Below are 20,882 nucleotides of genomic sequence, written 5' to 3' on the forward strand. Positions count from 1 at the left end.
CAAATAATAAGGGAAAAGCCCAAGACACACTTCCTATGGGGGGAAAAAAAAACCAGCATGTAATTTCTGTCCTTGATGGAATGTATTAAATTAGCAGAATATTTACTATTGAAGCTTGAAAAGATGTGAGTTCTTTGTGTGCCATCTTTCATTTATGCATGGGAGAGGGTTTTCTTTTCTTAATATTTTTACATTGTAGTACTTGTTTTCCTTGTTGGGGTGTTTGCTTATTTAATACATTCCATCAAGGACAGAAAATGTGCATTTTCAACCATGCCGCTAAAGATCATTGACTGACACTCAAATCACTGAAAGTACTTTTGAGATTGGTCACTACATGAGGAAACTTGAAAAGCCCTGAAGTTTTACAGCTGGTAGGTAAAAACACTTTGATGGACATTTTACTGAATCAGAAAACAGTGCTAAAAAGGTACATAAGTTTAAAAAGAAACTTTCATAATCTTTCAATAAATAATTTTGATGCACCAAGCTATTGCCTCTGCAGAAATGCTATTGCCAGATGACTGTCAGATGAACAAGAGATCAAAAGCACACAGCCAAACCCGGGGGAAACATATTACAGAGGCACACCAGGGAGTCAGTAGAATATTATATCACTTCTATGGATTTTGTAATGTTTATAGTATTTGTTACCTCTTTAAAATTTGTAAATTGTTGTGCTTTGTTTTCCCCACTAGAAGTTTTTACTTTTGTTTCCAATTTTGTATTTTTTTCCTTAAAAAGAACCCACAAAACTGAAGAGCCTCAAGCTCACAAAACACTTGTCTTCCTCAATCCCTTGCCGTTGGCTCTTAACCTCTAACTATGGATTAACCCCACCTAATAAATGTAGAAGGAACGACAGAATCAGAAACCCACTCTTCATGGCTCCCCCTGAAATTACCAGTTCAGACAAGGGTCATCACTGGCACATACTAAACCATAAGGTGGAAGGTTATTAACAAGTTATCTTCCTGATATGCAATTATCACCGCACAGATTACTTTCCAATTGCGAAGGGATAGATGTATCCTTACATTGAAGACCACCCTAATTAAGTGCTCGAACTCAGAATTCCTAATGGAGGGACGATCAGGCATTATGTCCTTCCTATCACGATGCAAGAAGATATTACACAGCCTTATGGCATCACGCCTATGAAGTGTTCTTGCCAGCAGCCCAGTTGAACCTGAATATAAAAACATTGGCACCTAACTTCCAGTTCACAGAAATGCAGAGGGGCTAGTGGAAGCGATTAAATAACCCTACAAGTAAACAGGCAGAGAAATCTAGAAGCTGAAACATTCTACAAAACCTAGTCTCTTCAAAATTTTTCCCTGACAGTCACTTCTCAATGTTCTAGAAAAATAAAAAGGTAGAGGGGACTGCCTTAGAGTAAGAGGAAACAAAGAAACGTCATGAACAAATGTGAGAACCTAACCAGATCCTAGTCATCTTGTATCCACCCCCATCCACCCCCTCAAAAAAAAAAAAAACAAAACAAAAAAACCAGTGTTCCAAAAGACATTTGAAAACTGAACTGAATATAAACTAACTATTAGACAACACTGGGGAATTACTGTTAATTTTCTTCAGTATGACAACAGTCATGTGGTTATATAAAGCAATAGATTCTTTTTAGGAGATACACATTGAAGTTTTTAAAAGTGAAGTTACTCTGATATTTGTGACTTACTTTGAAATGGTTTAGCGACTCCTTTGTGTTTGAAAATTTTTACAATTAAATTGAATAAGTAAAGAATGTCTTAAATCCATTTTTCTCTCAATCTAACCAAGAAGTTTTTGGCGGAGTCAAAGTAATTAGTCTCGTCAAACACTATCAGTGAAGCAGCCCCCTAAGTCTTGGGGCCAATGTGTCCAGAACCACCATACTGTACTAAAGACTCTCCAGGGCCCCAACACAGTCATGACCTGCTGCATTTGTATTTATGAGGAGCCCACGGGAATCTGTAGACTGCTAACTGCCATTCTGGAAGGAAAAGTCAAGTAGGAACAAGGGGTAGGAGGGAGACAGAATTAAAGCAAACAAAATGTTGTTTGACTTATTTTATTGATTTTAGGAAGAAAAAGATTTCATGTATGATTCCTTTCAGGGGCACTACACCCTTCCAGTGACTGATCTCATAAGAAAAGTGTTAAATACTTTTATAATTTATAAATACTTTCACATAGATTATCTCTTTGATTCTTTAAAACTGAGTAAGGAAACAGAGAAAGCGAGTTTTATTCCCAATGACAGATGAGGAAAACGAGGCTCAGAGAGGCTACATGATTCGCCTGAGTTGGTGCAGCTAGGTATGTTGGCCCAGGTCATTCACACATGACCGTTGTCCTCTGGCTTGGTCACTGAGCAGCTGTCTTACAATGGGAAACGTTCCTTTCTCTGGAGCTTCAGGTTTTGGACTAACTAGCCTTAGGCTCATTATGAGAAACTGCAGAGGTCAGAAATAACGCTTGGCATAAGCCACTCTTTCTTCCATCAACAGAAGGTAGAGGTCGGGGGGGTGGGGAAGGGGCAGGAACCCAGTCTACAAGGAGGCAGCCTCCTCAAGGAGTCTACATACTTCCTGCTGTGTCACCTCCAGAGCAGGGACACTTCAAGCACAGTCACCTAGCAGGGTCCCAGGACACGCAAGGAAAAGAAAAGACCATGTGAGGCAAAGCAATCATGGAAATAAGGTACAAACAAGGACTGTGAAAGGCAAAAGCACCAGCAAATGAGTGCGATTACTTCACTCCGCTGGTCAAGTCCAACCCCTCACAGAGCCTAATGGCTGGCTGTTTGGAGTGGCGTCCCTCCATAACACGCTGTCACTGGGGGAAATTACTAATTCCGTGGCTTTCATAAAACACAGAGGTCCACCAAATGTTTGCTTGGCAGATTTTTTTTCCTCCCCAGAGGGCAGCTCATTAAGTCTGACAATAAAGCAGGCTTTGTTCTAAAGATTTACAGTGTTTTCCCAGTGCAAATTCTAACTGACAACCACTAGGAGAATAACAATGTAGAGCCAAGAGAGCTCTCTTTCTTCCATTCTTCCAAGATCCATCTCAAAGAAGCACTCACTTCTTAGTTTCCTAGACCCAGTGTTCAGCTTGGTCTTTATTTAGACACCGGCATAGGCAGATGCTTGGGTATCAAGAAGCCTATCATTCAAAGTAGTCAAATCTTAAACCCCAAAAAGATGTATTCTTTCCAACTTCAAAGATAGGAAAATGTCAGCTGATTCCCAGGCTCAGAATATCGAGGCCCTCCATGCAGAATAGGCATGTTACATAAAAAATACAACCATGCCTTTTCCGTGGAAAGGCGGGGAACCCTAAAACAACAATAAAGTGTGTGATGATTGAGAAGTCTTCAGAAATCGCTGCTTGAGAATATTAAAGGCATTGCTATTCCATGGATCCGTCATAGAATAAAAGTTCAAGTATCAGAGGGAGTAATTTCAATATGAATGTTGGGTGTTGTCGTCACAAACAAGGGTCTCTCCTCGACACAGAGAACTAGTTACAGCAAGCGAGTCAGGGAGCTGTGAGTGACAAGGTATAGAGTGAGCGGGGCTGTTCAGATAAGGGGCAGACATTACTGGACCCTTTTTCAAAGAGAACTTTGAAGATTTTGTGAGGCTTTTTCCATGGAACTGTCACAAGATAACAATACAGTTGCAAATGAGTGGCGTTCAGTGGTCACATCGCTGCCTTTTGAGGAGCAGCTGGCAATGGCTGCCCATGATGGGAAATTAGCATTAAAGAAGGAACTCCAGGTTGCAGGGCTGAAGCACAGCCCACAGAGAAAATTCCAGATGAAGTACGACACCCAACACAGCCGCACGAACCCGAAGCAAAATAAGACTCCTCTCTGAAAAGGAGGAAAAAAAATCCTCCTCACTTCTTGAATCTTCCTCAATTTCCCCCTCCTCTAAATGGCATCCAGGTCCCCACAGTAAAAAATAAACAAACAAAAAAACAACTCATGGCCTTCCAAGAGTATGGGCATACAGATGAAGAGAAGTGAAACTGGTGGAAGATGTGGGAGAATAACACAATTCACCTTCTTTTTCTTTTTTGGTTGGTTGGTTGGTTGGTTGGTTGGTTGATTGATTGATTTAGAGGGACTGAGCTCCAGTGGGAGAAGGGCAGAGAGAGAGAATCCCAAGCAGGCTCCACACTGTCAGCTCAGAGCCCTGTTACAGGGCTCGATCTCACAAACAGTGAGATCGTGACGGGAGCAGAAATCAAGAGTTGGATGCTTAACCGACTGAGCCACCCAGGCGCCCCTCACTCTCCTTTTTCTAAAAACAGAGAAAGGAACCAAAGTGGGAAGGCATAGCACCCCTTGAAGGAGCACCAGACCAGGAGTCCGGAGGTCCTGATCCTTCTATGCTAGGGTCTACCATGAGCTGTTTTAAAGAGTACCTTAACCTCCTGACTTTTCTTGTCCTCCTCTGAAAAGAAAAGGATGCATCTAAATCAGCAGTTCTCAAACCTTATTCCTTGGAGCCCTTGGGTCCTCTGTAGGTGCCTCTGAGGTGAGCACAGCAACGTGGGGTAAAAGGAATGGGGCCCCATGCTTCCTCTCAACCCTAAACCATTCACCGTGGATCCATTTTATATATTAAGTAAAGTCTTTTGTTTAAAGAGTTCTATTACCAAGGCACTTCACAAGAAAAATGGCTTCAAAGCACTGGACCAACGCACCCGGTGATTTTTATCGTCATAACTCTGTGGTTTCTATGTGCCTCTTTGCATTACTAGTATTAGAATTAATGAATAGATAGTCTCATTAATGTTGATCTTTCCAACCTGCATATCAGGTTCTCTTATTCCTACTTCCAGGGCAAGGAAACTGAAACTCAGGTAAGACAAATTTGCCAAAATCACGGGACTCAATAGTGGACAGGACTCAAACGCAGAAATGTCTGATGTGAAAATGAGTAAGCTCAATGTTGTCCTTAAAGAATCAACGTCGCTGTAAAGAAACAACTGGTTACCTCATTATTACTGCAATTCTTTCCCCATGGAACATCAGGTTCTTCATTTGTATACTCTGAGAGTAAACACTTACCCTGGCGAGATGAAATGAATAGCCACAAGTTCTGCCCAACAGGCAAATCTGTTGGGCACAGGAAAGCCCAAAACGTTGGGAAAGCCTCCAGGACAATAATGGTTGTTAAGAACTTTCAAAGCAAACAAAACTCCTAGGAGAGAATAAAGAGCATACAAATATCAACAATCCAAATGTGGAGACAATCAACATTTACAAAGAAAACTAACTGGATGTAAAAATGCTTCTTTGACTATTGACTATATCCAACTTCTTGCTTTGAAATACACTGTTCTTTACAAGCCAGGTTTTGGTAGAAAGACAATGTTCAAAATGTTCAAGGTGATGGTTCTTTTGATGTTTCTTAACACAGAAGTCCATCATGACTTTTGGTATGCTAGAAAATATATAACCCCCTAAAAAAACAAAAAAAATATTAAAAAAAAAGAAAATATATAACCCATAACATGGGAATCAAATACCTGAAATTGTACTAAATGCCACTGAATTGTTCATTTCAGAATCGTTCATTTTAAGCTATGTGATTTTTCAACTCAATTAAAAAAATAGCAATATTGTTTGATTTTTGAACCTCTCTGGAAAGATGTGTTGAGGGTTGGACATTTTTCCTTTCTTCTCCCACAATTGGTTGCATGAGGATGTATCTTAGAGGGAAGGGGGATGGATGGCCGGGAAAGTGGAGGAAAGAGTTAGATTTCCTTCCGTTGCTGGACTCTTTCCCTCTTCCCCTTCAGATTCTAATTCTCAGAACACCTACTTTAAACCCTAATGGCAATTTCAGTTCTAGGAGATACACTAGAGTGACTATCATAGTTGCTGAAACACGGTGTGCATGCCATGCATGGTGGGGTGGGGTGCATTTTAATGAAGTTATTGAGAGGCGTACTCAATGTTTTAGAGAACTCCTCATCATAGACACACCAGGGGGTCTTTCCCTGGAGCCCATGTGTATACTTCTAGAACTACATCTCCAACACAGCTGCTACCTTTGAGCAGACCCTGGTCCAAACCAATTGTCCATGAGTCAGTGATGCAGCTAGTCAGTGAATGGTTCACATAGAATAGCAAGATCGATGTCCCTCCTGGGCTCCAATCCAAGCCTTCTCTCCCAAACCCAAGCCCAGCAATCTTTAGCCACTCAGAATTCTGTTCCCCCACCAGATAGGGATCCATCTTGCCTACAGTGACGACAGCCACACCTCCCTTACTGTCTTCACGCACGCGACCGTAGAGATCTATACCTGAGAAACCCACAGCACAGTTCCCTCGGAAGCCAGGTTCATTCATCAATTCTGCAAGAGCAAATTCCAACAACAGGTACACCACCCCGGTGAGCAGCGAGAAAGTGACGATGATGTAGGCAAACCATTTACTTCCTAGTCTTCTTTCCAGGTTTATCCCTTTCCATAGCATGGAAGCCATATTGAAATACAAATGCCAATCGTCTGCATGGTGAAAAGGAGAGAGCAGCAAGCGCTGCCAGTCTTTTTGCTGGTAACACGTGTCCACGCTGAGGCAGGAGCCCAACAGCGGCTTCACGGGACTCAAGAAGAACCAGATGTTGAGAGCCAGAGTTGCTAGGGTGACAGGTGGAATATTGCTGACCCCAACGCGGAGGATTTGAGAAAAGAGTAGAATAAGTCCAGTATTAATTCCTCTTGTTCTCCGCTGCATGGTTAGATATCAGTCCTGTGACGAGAAAACATGGTCAGGTTTTAGGAATCTGGGAAGATATACACGCAGCGGAACCTAAAACGTAAAATAAAATGCACATGAAAATCCATCAGTTAAGACTTAATGTGCCAACAAGACATACTCATTTGAAGATGAGTTTACATTATATGTACATATACGTATATATGTATTATATATGTGTATGCACAAATATATAGATGCGTGTGTGTGTGTGTGTGTGTGTGTATGTACATATATCTCACACCTCCTGTCTGACAGAAACATTTACGATTATGTGTCTTCCAGAGCAACATCCAGGATGCTAGCTGATGTCCAGCCTCATCTTACATTGTAAAGTAGAACATTTCTCCCAAATCCAAATGGACTAGTTAATGGCCAGGGATGCTTTCTGTGACAAATATGCCAAGAAAATATGACTTGCCTTCCTTATAAACAAACTTGTAACCTAATTTAAAAAAGACCTGAAAGATAGTATGTAAATAATTAATAATGATTTCTACTCAGAATGCTAAGATTCTTTACCCCCTCAATTTTTTTAAAGAAACATTCAATTTTGATATATTTGATAAAATCTGCCCCAAAGTTTTTATTTTTATAACTTACGTTTTACTTATTTAGCCCCAAGGTTTTTAAATTTCCACAGGCAAGTTTTAAATGCAAGCATGTACTATCTTCTACTCCATATAGTTGGTTATCAACTGCTAGAATGCTTTGTCTTCACAAAAACTTCTGCTTTTATGTTTCTTGCCACATGCCAAATCCTAGACTGAAACGGTCACTATCTTTAAGGAGGTCACCTTCTACTAAGAAATAAGCCAACAGCAGCAACGCTATGTTTTAAGCTCAGTGACAGAGGAAGCCCGAGCCCGAGGTGGTAACCAGACTGTGGTCTTAACAGAGTAAAAGAAAGTCAGCAACAAGAAAGAGCACTGAGTTCAGCACTACTTCTCCACCCCCTGGACCTGGGCTGGCCTGTGACTTCCTTTGGCTGACAGAATGCAAACCAAAGGGCACTAATTCCGAATGCAGACCTCCAGATGACGGGCAGCCTCCTGTTTCCTCTGGAAACCCTCTCAAGCAAGCAAGTGCACAAGGCTGGGTTAGCCTGCTGGCTGAGGAAAGGCCCAAGCTCCAAGCACCCCTATGGCCTTGATCACTAGCCAACTACTGCCCCTGAAGCAAGGCTGGCTAGCGGACCAGCAGCTGACCACAGACAAGAAGTGAGCCCTGCAGAGCCGGCCCAATTTGCTGACCCACAGAACAATGAGCTAAATAAATCATACGGCAGCCTCACCAAGTGTTCGTTCGAGTGGTATGTTACGCAGCACTTACTCACCAATTCAGAAGGGATTTGCTTTGGTGAAGGCCTAGCTTAGGTTTAGGGGAAGAAATTAATAAAGAAAGAGCCACAGAAATGAGCCACAGACTAAAGATGCAAAAGATAAACAAGAAGAATCAAGTTCTGGGCAGGAACAGCATCGTCCATCATAACAGGAAGAAGGAAGAAAAATGTCAGTTGCAGATAAGGGTGAACAGGCAGACTGGGGCCAGGTGGTGGTTTTTAGTCTGTGGAGGTTCTTGGGCTCCCAACCAAATATGTGGCTTACTCTCAGACCCTAAGGATTCTCGTTCAGACAGGACATTGGAAGGTACATAGGCTTCAGGGTCAAAATGGGTACAATTCTACTTTATAAGCTCTGTGACCTAAAGCAAATTACTTCAAAACTCTCTGACGTTTACTTCTTCACTTTAAATTAGGATGATAATACCGCCCACCCAGGATGACTGTAACATGTCTGGAAAGAAGCAGATGTTGAATACACAGTGGCTGCGATTTTCATTACTGTAAGGTAATTCCACATAGGTGGACAAGTTTTGCAAATTATAGCATCTTGATAAGGTTCAAATGTACTCCCCCTCCTCCTCCCATATGGATTCCAAGAAATGACCCAGAAAAAATTATGCATAAATGTGTGGATGTGTGGATGTGTATACCCCCATTATTAGCACAACCCAAGGGTCTTTAGTGCTATGAGCTTATTAACATAGCTCTGTAGCATTCTCATGAACTAGAGAACTTAATAGAGTTTCAACTGAAGAGCTCAAGGGTTATTTTAGAGAGATGGTCTATATTGTCCAGATTGACATTCAAGTCAATTTTCAAATCTCCAACTACTGTGACTTTTTTTTGCAATACTCCCTAAATAATCTTAATATCAAACCTCAATACCTATAAAAGGATCAATGGAAAATATAGCCTTAATCATTAAGTAATCAGATTAAAAGGAATCACAAAATGAACACTTCAGTCCCAGTATAAACAGTGCCCTATGATGCTAGGCTGTGCACAGCAGAAAATCAAAACTAACTATGTCTTTGCTTAAGAAAAATCCCCCCGCCTTGGGGTGCCTGGGTGGCTCAGTCGGTGAGGCAACCAACTTTGGCTCAGGTCACAATCTCATGGTTCATGCATTCGAGCCCCGCATCATGTTCTCTGCTGACAGCACCAAGCCCACTGTGGATCCTTGGTCTCCTTCTCTCTCTGCCCCTCCCCTGCTCTCCTTCTCTCCTTCTCAAAAAAATAAACATTAAAAAATTTTATAAAAAAATATAAAATAAAGGGATGCCTGGGTGGCTCAGTCAGTTAAGTGTCCAACTTTGGCTCAGGCCATGATCTCACTGCTCATGGGTTCGAGCCCTGCGTCGGGCTCTGTGCTGACAGCTCAGGGCCTGGAGCCTGCTTTGGATTCTGTGTCTCCCTCTCTCTCTGCCTCTCTCCCCACTTGCACTCTATCTCTCTCTCAAAAATGAATAAATGTTAAAAAAGTATTAAAGATAAATAAAGTAACAAATAGCAAATATTAGAAAAGTACAGAAAACTAAAGAATAAAAACTAAAAAGAGAAAAGAAAAGAAAAGAAAGGAAAAGAAAAAAGAAAACTCCTCCGTTTGACCAGAATCATTAGTGATGAGGAGTAGGAGCAAGAGCGGAGTTCCCCGATCTCACAGCACACCGTGCGCTCACGCTCCTACTGCACGTGCTTGACTTCTGCCCAAACCAAAGGTCCCTTCCCATCCGGGACCCTCCACACCCCCGTCTCCCGCTGGTGACGGCACCTGCCTCCCGGGCGCTGTGCTCTCCTCACTGCCAGCCATCCTTCCCATGCCGCTGCCTCTGCTTTCCCGTTTCCTCTATCCTGGCCCTCCTCTGCACATGCTCATGGAACTCCAGTCTCATTGTTTCTAGAATCCTCTTTTGTCATTCTGAGTCCCCAGATTTCTATTTTTCAGCCTGGATTTTTCAGGAGGTTTCAGGAGCATAATCTTACAGGAAGAAGACAGCCTGTGTGATCTCTTTGTTTCTGAAAACTGAACTCCCCTCCTTCTCACAAAATGTCTACTGAGACATTCCTTCGGTTCCTCGTTGATTTAATAAATATCAAGTGCCAAAAGCATGCTGGTCGCTGTGCCAGGCGGTGGAGGTACCACAAAGAATGCAACACCTAAAAGCACTTACAGTCTCAGCCCCTAAATAATCCACTTCTATTTGCCGAGAGAAATAAAAACATCAGCTGTAGAAAATCAAAGGATGAATCCAATGATGTGGTTCACACTTGCAACAAATGTATACTGAATGTGAACGCAGATTATAACTATAGCAGATGTGAGACGTGCAGAATACACCCTTGGGTTCCACTTTTCCAAATAAAGGGCACTAGAATTCCAGTGTGGGTAGAATTATAAGTTGGGGGTTTTAAGCAGCAGAGATAAAGGGGCATATTTCATACCAACTCTATGGCCCACTTTCCTCCTGCGTAAGCTATCAAGTCAGCCTGAGGAAGGCAGGGGTGCAGCCCGTAACACAGTAACAGAAAACCCACGTGGTCCACATGAAGATCAAATCTGTAACCTGACCTTGTGGGCCAGGCAGGCCCAGTTCTAGGAATACCAAAGGAAGAGATCACGGTAAGTGAGCACGGAGTATAATGACCGTCTTTGTCCTGCTCATCGAATACATAAGAATCTTCAGACTGCGGAGCTATAACAGGGACCAGCCAGGCACAATCGGTTACAGCAACTTGTCTATAAAACGGAAACCAGTTCAGTGCGTTTGGTTTGGGAAGTGACTTGTTTATTCTAACTTGTACCCAGACGACAAAGCAGTTCCCACAGGCCAAGCAAGGAAGAGCAGTCTCGTCCCTGCGCTCCCCCACCTCAAACCCGTCCTTCCCCACCCGGTCAGCCCGCCCCACGCTGAACACTGGATCATCCATACCTTCTAATTCCGCTTCCAGCTTCATCATCTCACAGAATGTCCCACTCCCCAGCTGTCCAAGCCAGAGATGTCGAAACATCCTTGACCTGCCCTTTGCCCCCCTGATCCCCCCTTCCCTCACATCCCATCCACCATGTGTAGTTAATTCTTCCACAGCGGTTTTCAATCTACTTCTTTCTAGCTCTTGAGCCCTAGTCCAATCTAAGCCACAATCATACCTTGCCTGAATTACAACAAACACCCTAACTGGGTTCTGTTTATCCTTTTTTTTTTTTATGTTTTATTTATTTTTTGAGAGACAGACAGTGTGAGCAGGGGAGGATCAGTGAGAGGAAGACACAGAATCTGAAGCAGGTTCCAGGCTCTGAGCTAGCTGTCAGCACAGAGCCCGACACGGGGCTCGAACCCACAAACCGTGAGATCATGACCTGAGCCAAAGTCAGACACTTTACCAACTGTGCCACCCAGGCGCTCCAGGTTCTGTTTATCCTCATACCCACCGACTGTCTTCCGCCACCAGCCACAGTAATCCCTGTAAAACTGAAGCTGGATTCCCCTGCAATAGCTAATCATTAAAGTCAGAATAAAGTCCAGACTCCTTACTGTGCCCATACACTATGCCAACAGGACCCCCCCCCCACCTCTCCGGTCTTCCTCAGTCAGGGTGCTCCCATACCAGGACCTCCATGGTTACAGCAGAAATGGGCAGAATTAACCTTTTCTGTTCCGATCACCACTGAATACCCAGAGCCCCCTACAATGACTGGCAGGTAGCCAGTGCTTAATAAGCGATCTGCCCAAGGGCTCAATATACAATGAATAAGACTGACTGAAAAGGCTATGATCTGTTCATCTTCTAAGTATTTTTCCTGCAAATACGAGCCACCTTCCCCATAGAAAGTGATTCCATTTTTATTTTAGTTCCAGAACAGAGTTTATAGCCTTTATCTCAACTTCACAGAAATAAACCTCTGATCCATGTAAAATGTATTAATAGGTTGTTTTGCCAGAACTATTTGATTTAAAAATGGCATTTTAATTATGCAGTAATACACACTAGACAGCACTGTATCAAAGTTGCGACAGAGAGAAATGGAAGACTTCTTGGAATACTGAAAGGAAAATTAGCCATATTTACTTTTAATGAGAAATTAAATATTAAACAGGTATGTAATAAGAAAACCTAAGTGGCTAGAACAAACAAAAGAAAGTGAATTTGTAATTTGGGAGACCAATGTGTCTCAAGGGGGAGAGAGGAGTTTTAGAAAAAGGGAAAAAAATAATTACAGTGATTTTCAATTCTACTTACAAAGCAGAAAGTGCTTCATCATTACCATTTACTAGGGTCATATAGGTCTCAAGGTTCAGTTAAAACATTCTAGAGGAATTCAGAACACTGAAGCTGCACGAATAAACAGCAATGAGGAATCGATTCCCAGTTTGGCATCTGATGGTAACAGTGTTTATCCACTGACCACCTGATGGGACATTTGGGTCGTGCCCGCTCCTTGACTCTAATGAATAATGATGCTATCAATGTCCGTGTATCTTTTTTGGGGTAGGCACACAACGTTTTCCGTTCCCTTAGACATCTAGGTAGGAATTGCTGGGTCCTATGGTAGCTCTACATGTAATTTTTTGAGGCGCTGGCAAACTGCTTTCCAAATTTCTGTACCATTTTATGTTCCCTCCAATAGCGTGAGGGTTCCAATTTCCCCACATTCTCAACAATATTTGTTTTTATCCACGTTTCTCATGGCAGCCATCTGAGTCGTAAGGCAGGGCTGACTTAGACTTCCCTAATGACTAAGGACATTGGGCAAATGCCTGAATTTTCATTGCTTAAAATGTAATATAAACACATGCTGATCGGCACACACAACCATACAGACAAGCTCACACCCTCCCTCTTGCTCTCTCTTCCTCCCTCTCTCCCTCCAAGAAACAGTTTAACAAGTTCAGGTCAAAGAAAGCTTCAGAAAGAAAGACGGAGACACAAAGAAATCACTTTGGTTACATGGCCAGGATTTTAAAACAACATTTTTTTTTAATGTTTTTATTTTTGAGGCAGAGAGAGACAGAGCATGAGTTGGAGAAGAGCAGGGAGAGAGGGGGACACAGAATCCACAACAGGCTCCAGGCTCTGAGCTGTTAGCACAGAGCCCGACGTGGGGCTCGAACTCCTGAACCTTGAGATCATAACCTGAGCCGAAGTCAGACGCTAAACTGACTGAGCCACCCAGGCGGCCCTCCAGTGCCCGGGTGTTAGTACCGTGGTCCCCCCGGATGTGCCGGGATGAGAGTGAAAGTGAATGTACTTCACTATCAGGGGCCTGGCTCCGGCCAACTCCTGTGACAATAAATATTGTAAAATTGATAGTATGTTGTAGGGCTTCAAACAAAGCAAAAATGCTATGGAAATAGCAGATTATGTTACCCATGAGCACTTCCTCTGCTATTTAAATAACAAGAGCTAGACAACAAGTTAGTGCATAATAAATACCACACTAACTTGGTCAAAATATACACAAAACACAATGCATTTTTTCCTATTCTGTTTTAGTACAGTCTAGTTTCTCTAGGAATGAACTCAACAAAACCGTTTCTTCTCGCCCCTCAAAGCCTCTCAGGAATCCTGTCATCCATGGCTTTTCTAACCCAAACTTAAGAAATTATTTTCTCTACTTTTTCTTAGAAGGCCAATAGATGGTAACATTTTAGTTTGGCACAAAATTATAAAATTCTTTGTTCATCCAATAAAACTTCTTAGCATAATTTTATTTTTCTTAAAAGGTTTTACTTCCTTAGGTTCCAAGAGAACCCAATTACAACATGCACATTTCCAAAATATTTTTGAAAATAAGAAAATGGTATAATGTAACATGTATTTGCATTTAGTGAAAGACAAAAATTTATTAACTAAATGCTTGCAAAGTATTCCTCTTTCCAAATACATGAATGTATTTCAAAAAGCTTAGAGAGGCAATATATGGTTGTTAAATGCAATGCATATTTGTGTGGATACATGTATATTATGCTTTTAAAACTTAATACTTAGGGGCGCCTGGGTGGTTCAGTGGGTTAAGCCTCTGACTTCAGCTCAGGTCATGATCTCACACTTCGTGGGTTCAAGCCCTATATCGGGCTCTGTGCTGACAGCTCGGAGCCTGGAGCCTCCTTTGGATTCTGTGTGTGTGTCTCTCTCTCTGCCCCTCCCCTTCTCATGCTCGCTCTCTCTCTCTCTCTCAAAAATAAGTAATCATTAAGAAAAAAATTTTTTTTAATATTTTTATTTATTTTTGAGAGAGAGCATGAGCAGGGGAGAGCCAGAGAGAAAGGAAGACACAGAATCTGAAGACAGGTTGTCAGCACAGAGCCCGACGCGGGGCTCAAACCCACGAACCGTGAGATCATGACCTGAACTGGTTGGACACTTAACCGATTGAGCCACCCAGGCGCCCCAAGAAAAAAATTTTTAACTTAATATTTAAATATTAAATGCAATAGCAGATGGTGTGGCTTTACACCACTACACTATGTTCAATTTACCAGAATAATCATCTACCTGAGCTGATCAGTAAATGGGGGGTCCTGGGGGTACAGGGTGAAATCTTTCTTATAGTACCATAATTGTTTAATGGCAAGTGGAACATAAATGACAAATTTTTCCAGCCACCTGTATCTGTTAATTGGCTTCCTGAGTCACCATAATCTTAAGGCCAAAGAATCAGAGTAGGGCTCTCTATTTTCTTACTTTTTAAAATTTTTTCATGTTTATTTATTTTGACAGAGAGAGAGAGTGAGAGTGAGAGACCGAGAACGAGAGAAAGAGGGAGCGTGTGCACACAAGCAGGGGAGGGGCAGAGAGAGATGGAGAGAGAGAGAATCCCAGGCAGAGATCCCAATTGTTAGCAGAGAACCTGATACAGGGCTTGATCTCACAAACGGTGAGCTGAAATCAAGAGCTGGCTGCTTAACTGGCTGGGCCACCCAGAAGCCCTTCTTATTTCATATTAAAGCAGAGCGATCCAAAGAAATGAAAGCAGTCAAGTGAATGAGAACTGACTTCAGGAATAAAAAATGAAAACTGAAATCAAATTATATTAAGAAGGTAATGGGGATCTAGCCATAAACACGTGACACTCTCAGTAATTACATTTTATTCCTGGAAATACCTACAACTTGGTCTCTGTTTCAGAAGAAACTGGGAACTGAAAGCACAATTCCTCTTTTGAGGGCTTCTGAGATCTCCATTTATTCGGCAGGTCTCCAACCTCATTCGCCTCATCTTTACAACCACCTGAGAGATGGTCTTACCTAGCTCTATACAACCATTACACTAGCTCCCAAAGGCCAGTGGGCTAAATTATTTTGATTTTAAGCTACCAGACATTGTTTTTTTTTATTTTTTTAATGTTTTATTTATTTTTGAGACAGAGAAAGACAGAGCATGGGGAAGTAGCAGAGAGAGAGGGAGAGAATCCGAAGGCCCTGAGCTGTCAGCACAGAGCCCACTGCGGGGCTTGAACCCACGAACGTGAGATCATGACCTGAGCCGAAGTCAGAGGCTTGGCTGACTGAGCCACCCAGGCGCCCCCAAGTTGTTACGACACAAGATCTCCTCCTCCTCCCTCTTTTTCCTCATCTACAGGATCTCTCCAAATGCAAATGAATATAAGATTCCTCATATCTTAATGGGACAATGCCCAATGTTGTTTATAATAGCCTGCCTTAAGTATCAACATATTCAAGTGTAAGGAAGAATTCGGATCCCTGAGGGGGATGGGATTTAAGACCACTAAAATAACACAAGAGGTAAAAGAATGTTCCAGACAAGTGAGGAACCATTAATAAGGGCACAAACTATGTGGTGACAGGCCTGACCAAAGGTCAAGCCTGTATCATTGGACACTCCTCCCCTGATCTACTTACACAGTGACTGACTAGATTTGCTGACAACCCAATCTCATCATGTTATTCCCGCCCCTAATCCATCATGTTCTCTACAACATCATCCTAAGACTGAAAAGTATCATAGTTAATGGAATGGACTCTGAAGCCTAATGGCCTGGATTCAAATCCTGATTCAAGTGATTGGAATTTTATGATCTTGGTCAAATTCTCAGTCTGTGCCTAAGTGCCCTCGTTTATAAAACACTTCCTAAATAATACTAAGACTTGCCTCATATCCATAAACCACACAGGACATAATAAGCACACATAATAAACATTACCAGTGTCAGCAGGTATTAAATTTTTACCACCATCATCTGATTAACCTCAGCATTTCAGCCTAGGATTCAAAGTCTTATATTTCCCCAATAATAACTAGTATCTCACACATGTATTTATAGTTTTCAAAGTAGTTATGTATAATTTGTTTCATGTAATCCTCACAATCAGCTGAAGACACACTTAGTTCCATGTTTATCGACTCACTGGTCGACCCAAGCACCTGCCAGGACAATCACCTAACCATCCTGCTGCCCATTCTAAAGCACAGGCTAGGAGGTGCCCACGTGAGGGGTAACTCAAGGGAAATTCTGCCCCGGAGATGCCCTGGGGATGTTCACACCTCAGGCCTGGGCTTTATCTGTCCAAGGTGCTCAGTAAGTGGCCATCCCCACAGATGGACAGTCACGTGGGCTCTCTCACCACCAGAGGTCACCAAAGTGAACTTCATACACATCCCACAGCTTAGATTTTAAGTCTGACCAGTCCAAACACAGCTATCCCTATTTAGTAGAAATCCTTTCAGCAGTTTTGGTGTGAAATCGTGAAACGGAGAAAGAAATTCCATGCTTCCTCTACAGATAAACCAAGATGGCAACGCTCATAAACTGGATTATTAGGACTCAAATCCGGCTCTTCTCACCAGATGGTACGGCCTGTCCGGCAAGCCCCTTAATCTGTGTCTGTCACCACGGCAAACCCTGCTGCCACGGCCCGTTTCTATGAAAAGCTCTCCCAAAGTCTGCACGTCCACCACGTATAGTAAATGCCTCGAATGTCTGTAAGTCATTAAAAAAAAAATCTTTGGAGACTCTAGGCTATGATCTAAAGGGAATCCAGGAGGTAGTTCAAAGTTCTGCTTCATTCTCAATATCTTTTAACATAACTCGCTAGACTAGGAACCCGTACAACGTTGGCTACTTTTCTCCCACATAAATGCTCGTTGGAGGGTAAACTCAAGTTTGAGAGAACTTTTTTTAAAATAATGAAAGGGAATAAAAAAAAAACATTGCATTTTTAGATCAATCCCGACTTATCTGGTGTAAAATTTTATTAGACCTAACTTAAGCAATAATGAGAAAAAAGTGATTACAAGTGTAAAGATTTCATTACTTAGCCATTGAGCAGAGGGCTTCTTTTTATGAAAAGATCTCACCAAGAGAGATAAGGTACAGCAATACCTTTGAAGTTAGATACGGCTTTCAACAATAATGAGTGTTGGGGTGCGTGGGTGGCTCAGTCAGTTAAGCATCTGACTTTGGCCCAGGTCATGATCCGCGCTTTGTGGGTTCGAGCCCCACATGGGGCTCTGTGCTGACAGCTCAGAGCCTGGATCCTGCTACGGATTCTGTGTTTCCCTCTCTCTCTGCCCCTCCCCCACCTGCACTCTGTCTCTCAAAAATAAACAAACACTTAAAACTAATAATAATAATGAGCATCACTGAAATATAAAGTCTATTTATAAAAATCATTACGAGGATTACATTTTTAACATTTCAAAAGAAGTAAACAGACATCTTAAAGGAAAATTCCTAGAAAACAAACCAATGTATAGAAATTCTGAGACAGAAACGTTAGTTGCTGAGGGTAGAAGGGTTATGTCAGCAAGATTGGGGGGAAAATGGGTAATCCTTACCAGAAACACTCTGACGGTGCCCAGTGGGGGAGAGGACTGTTAATCTTCGTGATCATCTCCCCCAAATAACCCAAATCAACATGCAATATAATTAAAAGGAGCATGCTTACCATGCAGACAGAGCTTCAAGGCATCCCGCAGCTGCTGGCTCCCAACCCTGTGCCCACCGCGCCCCCCCAACCCCTGACTTCCAACCAGATTTCTCCTTCTGAAACCCGTAGATCTAGAAATTCTAGACCCATCAGAATTTCTGGATCTGCTGCACGCAGATATTTTAATAAAATTTATTTTGTACACACAAAAATAACTGAGGCAGAACTAAGGTAGTACTATGAAAAGAGAAGTTTAAATTAAATCTGGGGAAGTGATTTCAAATGATGCAATTATCTACTCTGAGCCATAGAAATACATGCCCATGGCAATAAATGGAATAATCACCAAAAGAAACTGTCGCATCAGGACCTGATAATCCATTTTTTCCTGTGGATTCTCAACAATATTCAGGAAACGGTAAGATTCACCGTGCTTAGGGGAAAGGTTGGGTTGATTTCATCTAAAAGGTACACAAGGTCAGACGGAAGACTGCAGCTCCCATTCTGGCCCAGCCATTAAGGAGGAGGATAGAGAGGCCTAAGAAGTGAAAGGTAAAGCAAGAAAACAAAAAGCCACCACCACTACCACAACGAAAACCAAGTTACTCTACTTCACTGAGGACTGGCTGAGGATGCAAAAAGCTTCACTGGGCGTGGAAGGGGTTGGGTGATTCCAGATCATTCTGCTGGGTGACTGGGTCTCGGCCTTGCCCTCACTGTCTCCCACAGTCTGACGCGCCTCCACTGTCCCACCTGACTCGGTGATCTTGGTCACAGATGTGCTCTCGAAGTAGTATTTGGGCTAGGGCTACAGAACCGGGCCAAGCCCTTAGAGGAACTTGGGACTCAAGATCATTGTCTTCTCTGATAATGGGGCCCCATGTTATCAGACCTCTGGAAAAGTCTCTGGCTTGGGGCAACCATGAGCTGGTTTCATATACAGGCCAAGAGAGACTCAGGAAATTAAGTAACTGCAGATTTAGGAAATGCTCTCAATTACTTTCAACAACAATGACAACACAAGACCTATGTGCGTCAGTTTATTTACGCAGAGTAGAGGAAATGAAGATTCACAATGCATTCCAGGGAATGAGGGACTTTGTCCGAGTGAAAGGAGAAGACAAGGCCTTGCTGGTGGTGAGCAGTATGCTGGGACTGCCCCGGCAATTTGAAAACCTAGGTAAAAACCATGAGGAGGACTAGAATGAACCAGAGAAACCATTCCCAGTGAGACAGCATGTCCTCTCCCACGTCTGCCCATGGTCCTGGCTCCACCCATTCCACGTCGGCTCCTGGCACTGGGGTCCTGGATGTCCAAGGACATCCATCTCGTTAGGCTGAGTTGAATCACTAAGTTGCTCTGTGGCCCTTGACAAAGCTCAGAAAGTCTGAGTCTAGTCCTAAGACTGAGCGGTTCTCTCCAAACACATGCACCAAATACAGATACTGACACGGATGGAGAAAGAGACACAGAGATGCACACAGAGAGAGCAACAGATCAATCCAGCCTGGGAGAAGAAAGTTTAACTGGATCCTAGCCTGGAAGAGGCTAATTTTTAAAAAAATGTTTATTTTTGAGAGAGCGCACATGCGCACATGAGCACGAGTGGGGGAAAAGCAGAGAGCAAGGGGGAAGAGGGTTCAAAGCAGGCCCCGGGCTGACAGCAGACAGGCTGATGTAGGGCTCAAACTCATGAATTGTGAGATCACAACCTGAGCTCAAGTCAGATGCTCAACTGAGGGACCCACCCAGGCGCCCTGGCAGGGGCTAAATTTTAACCAGGTCACCCATGTGATCGGTCAACAGACAACATGCTGATCATCATCGACCACAAGCGAGGCAGAGTCATCAGGCTCAGAGAAAGAAAAAGACAAAGTGTACACAATTGTTTGTTTCAAACAAGTTAGGAAGTTGCTCTGATTCTTCCCTGCACATAATGAGACAGGCAACAAGTGCTTCTCTCCACGGGGTGATTAAGGATATAGATTTAGCAAAACATAAAACAGTTCTACAGAATTACCCAGCTTTCATTCTGTCATGGTCACCAGAAGAGTCTGAATGTATCACTCTGAAGTAAGCAGAAGTCCTCTTTTATATATATATATTTTTTTTTACTTGATTTTTATAATTTTTTATGTTTAGTTATTACTGAGACAGAGAGAAACAGTGCATGGGGCAGGAGAGAGAGAGAGAGGGAGACACAGAATTTGAAGCAGGCTGTAGGCTCTGAACTGTCAGCACAGAGCCCGACGCAGGGCTTGAACCCACAAAACCTGAGATCATGACCTGAGCTGAAGCCGGACGTTTAACCGACTGAGCCACCCAGGTATCCTTTAATTTTTTTTATTTTAGAGAAAGATAAAGAAGAATGCCAGTGGGAGAGAGATGCAGAGGGAGAGAGAGAAAGAATCTTAAGTAGGACCCACACTCGACATGGAGCCCAAAGAGGGGCTCGATCCCACAACCCTGGGATCATGACCTGAGCCGAAACCAAGAGTCAGACCTCAACCAACTGAGCCCCCTGGGGGCCCTAGCAAGTGTCCTTCTGTGCACACAGATACTTCTACTCATTTACTGTTGCCCATTTGCTGGGTGGCTTTCAAACATTTTCACTGGAATCAAGGGAGGGCCATTTGGAAAATCATGAACAGACACAGAGCCTCTGAAGTCCCCTGCCTTGAATTTCTCAGGGGTAAGACCATCAGGAAAGGGGCGGGGGGCGGTGTAAGGGTCCTGTCTGCAATAAACTGCCCAAAATCAAACACATCCACGTGCAAGACCCAGATGGTGGCCCCTCAGAAGGGCATCCAGGCCTTGTTTCTCTCTCCACGCCCCCAGCTCTGGGGAAAACATCAACGTGTAAAAATC

The 20,882-nt window shown here is 42.9% G+C and overlaps 1 protein-coding gene across 6 annotated transcripts in view; it reads right to left on the reverse strand.

Moving 5' to 3' along the window:
* RHBDD1 (rhomboid domain containing 1) overlaps positions 1-20,882 on the reverse strand; it is a 145,568-nt gene that overhangs the window by 109,095 nt on the left and 15,591 nt on the right. For all 6 annotated transcript variants that reach the window (XM_029933687.1, XM_029933686.1, XM_029933688.1 and 3 more), the window contains exons 2-3: positions 6,325-6,772; positions 5,084-5,216 (exon numbers count right to left, since the gene is read on the reverse strand). In XM_029933687.1, coding sequence (XP_029789547.1) covers positions 5,084-5,216; positions 6,325-6,757 — 566 coding nt within the window. In that variant the 5' untranslated portion in view covers positions 6,758-6,772. The remainder of the gene's footprint in view (positions 1-5,083; positions 5,217-6,324; positions 6,773-20,882) is intronic.

Source organism: Suricata suricatta, chromosome 3, assembly GCF_006229205.1.
Source record: "Suricata suricatta isolate VVHF042 chromosome 3, meerkat_22Aug2017_6uvM2_HiC, whole genome shotgun sequence".
NCBI classification, from domain to species: Eukaryota; Metazoa; Chordata; class Mammalia; order Carnivora; family Herpestidae; genus Suricata; species Suricata suricatta.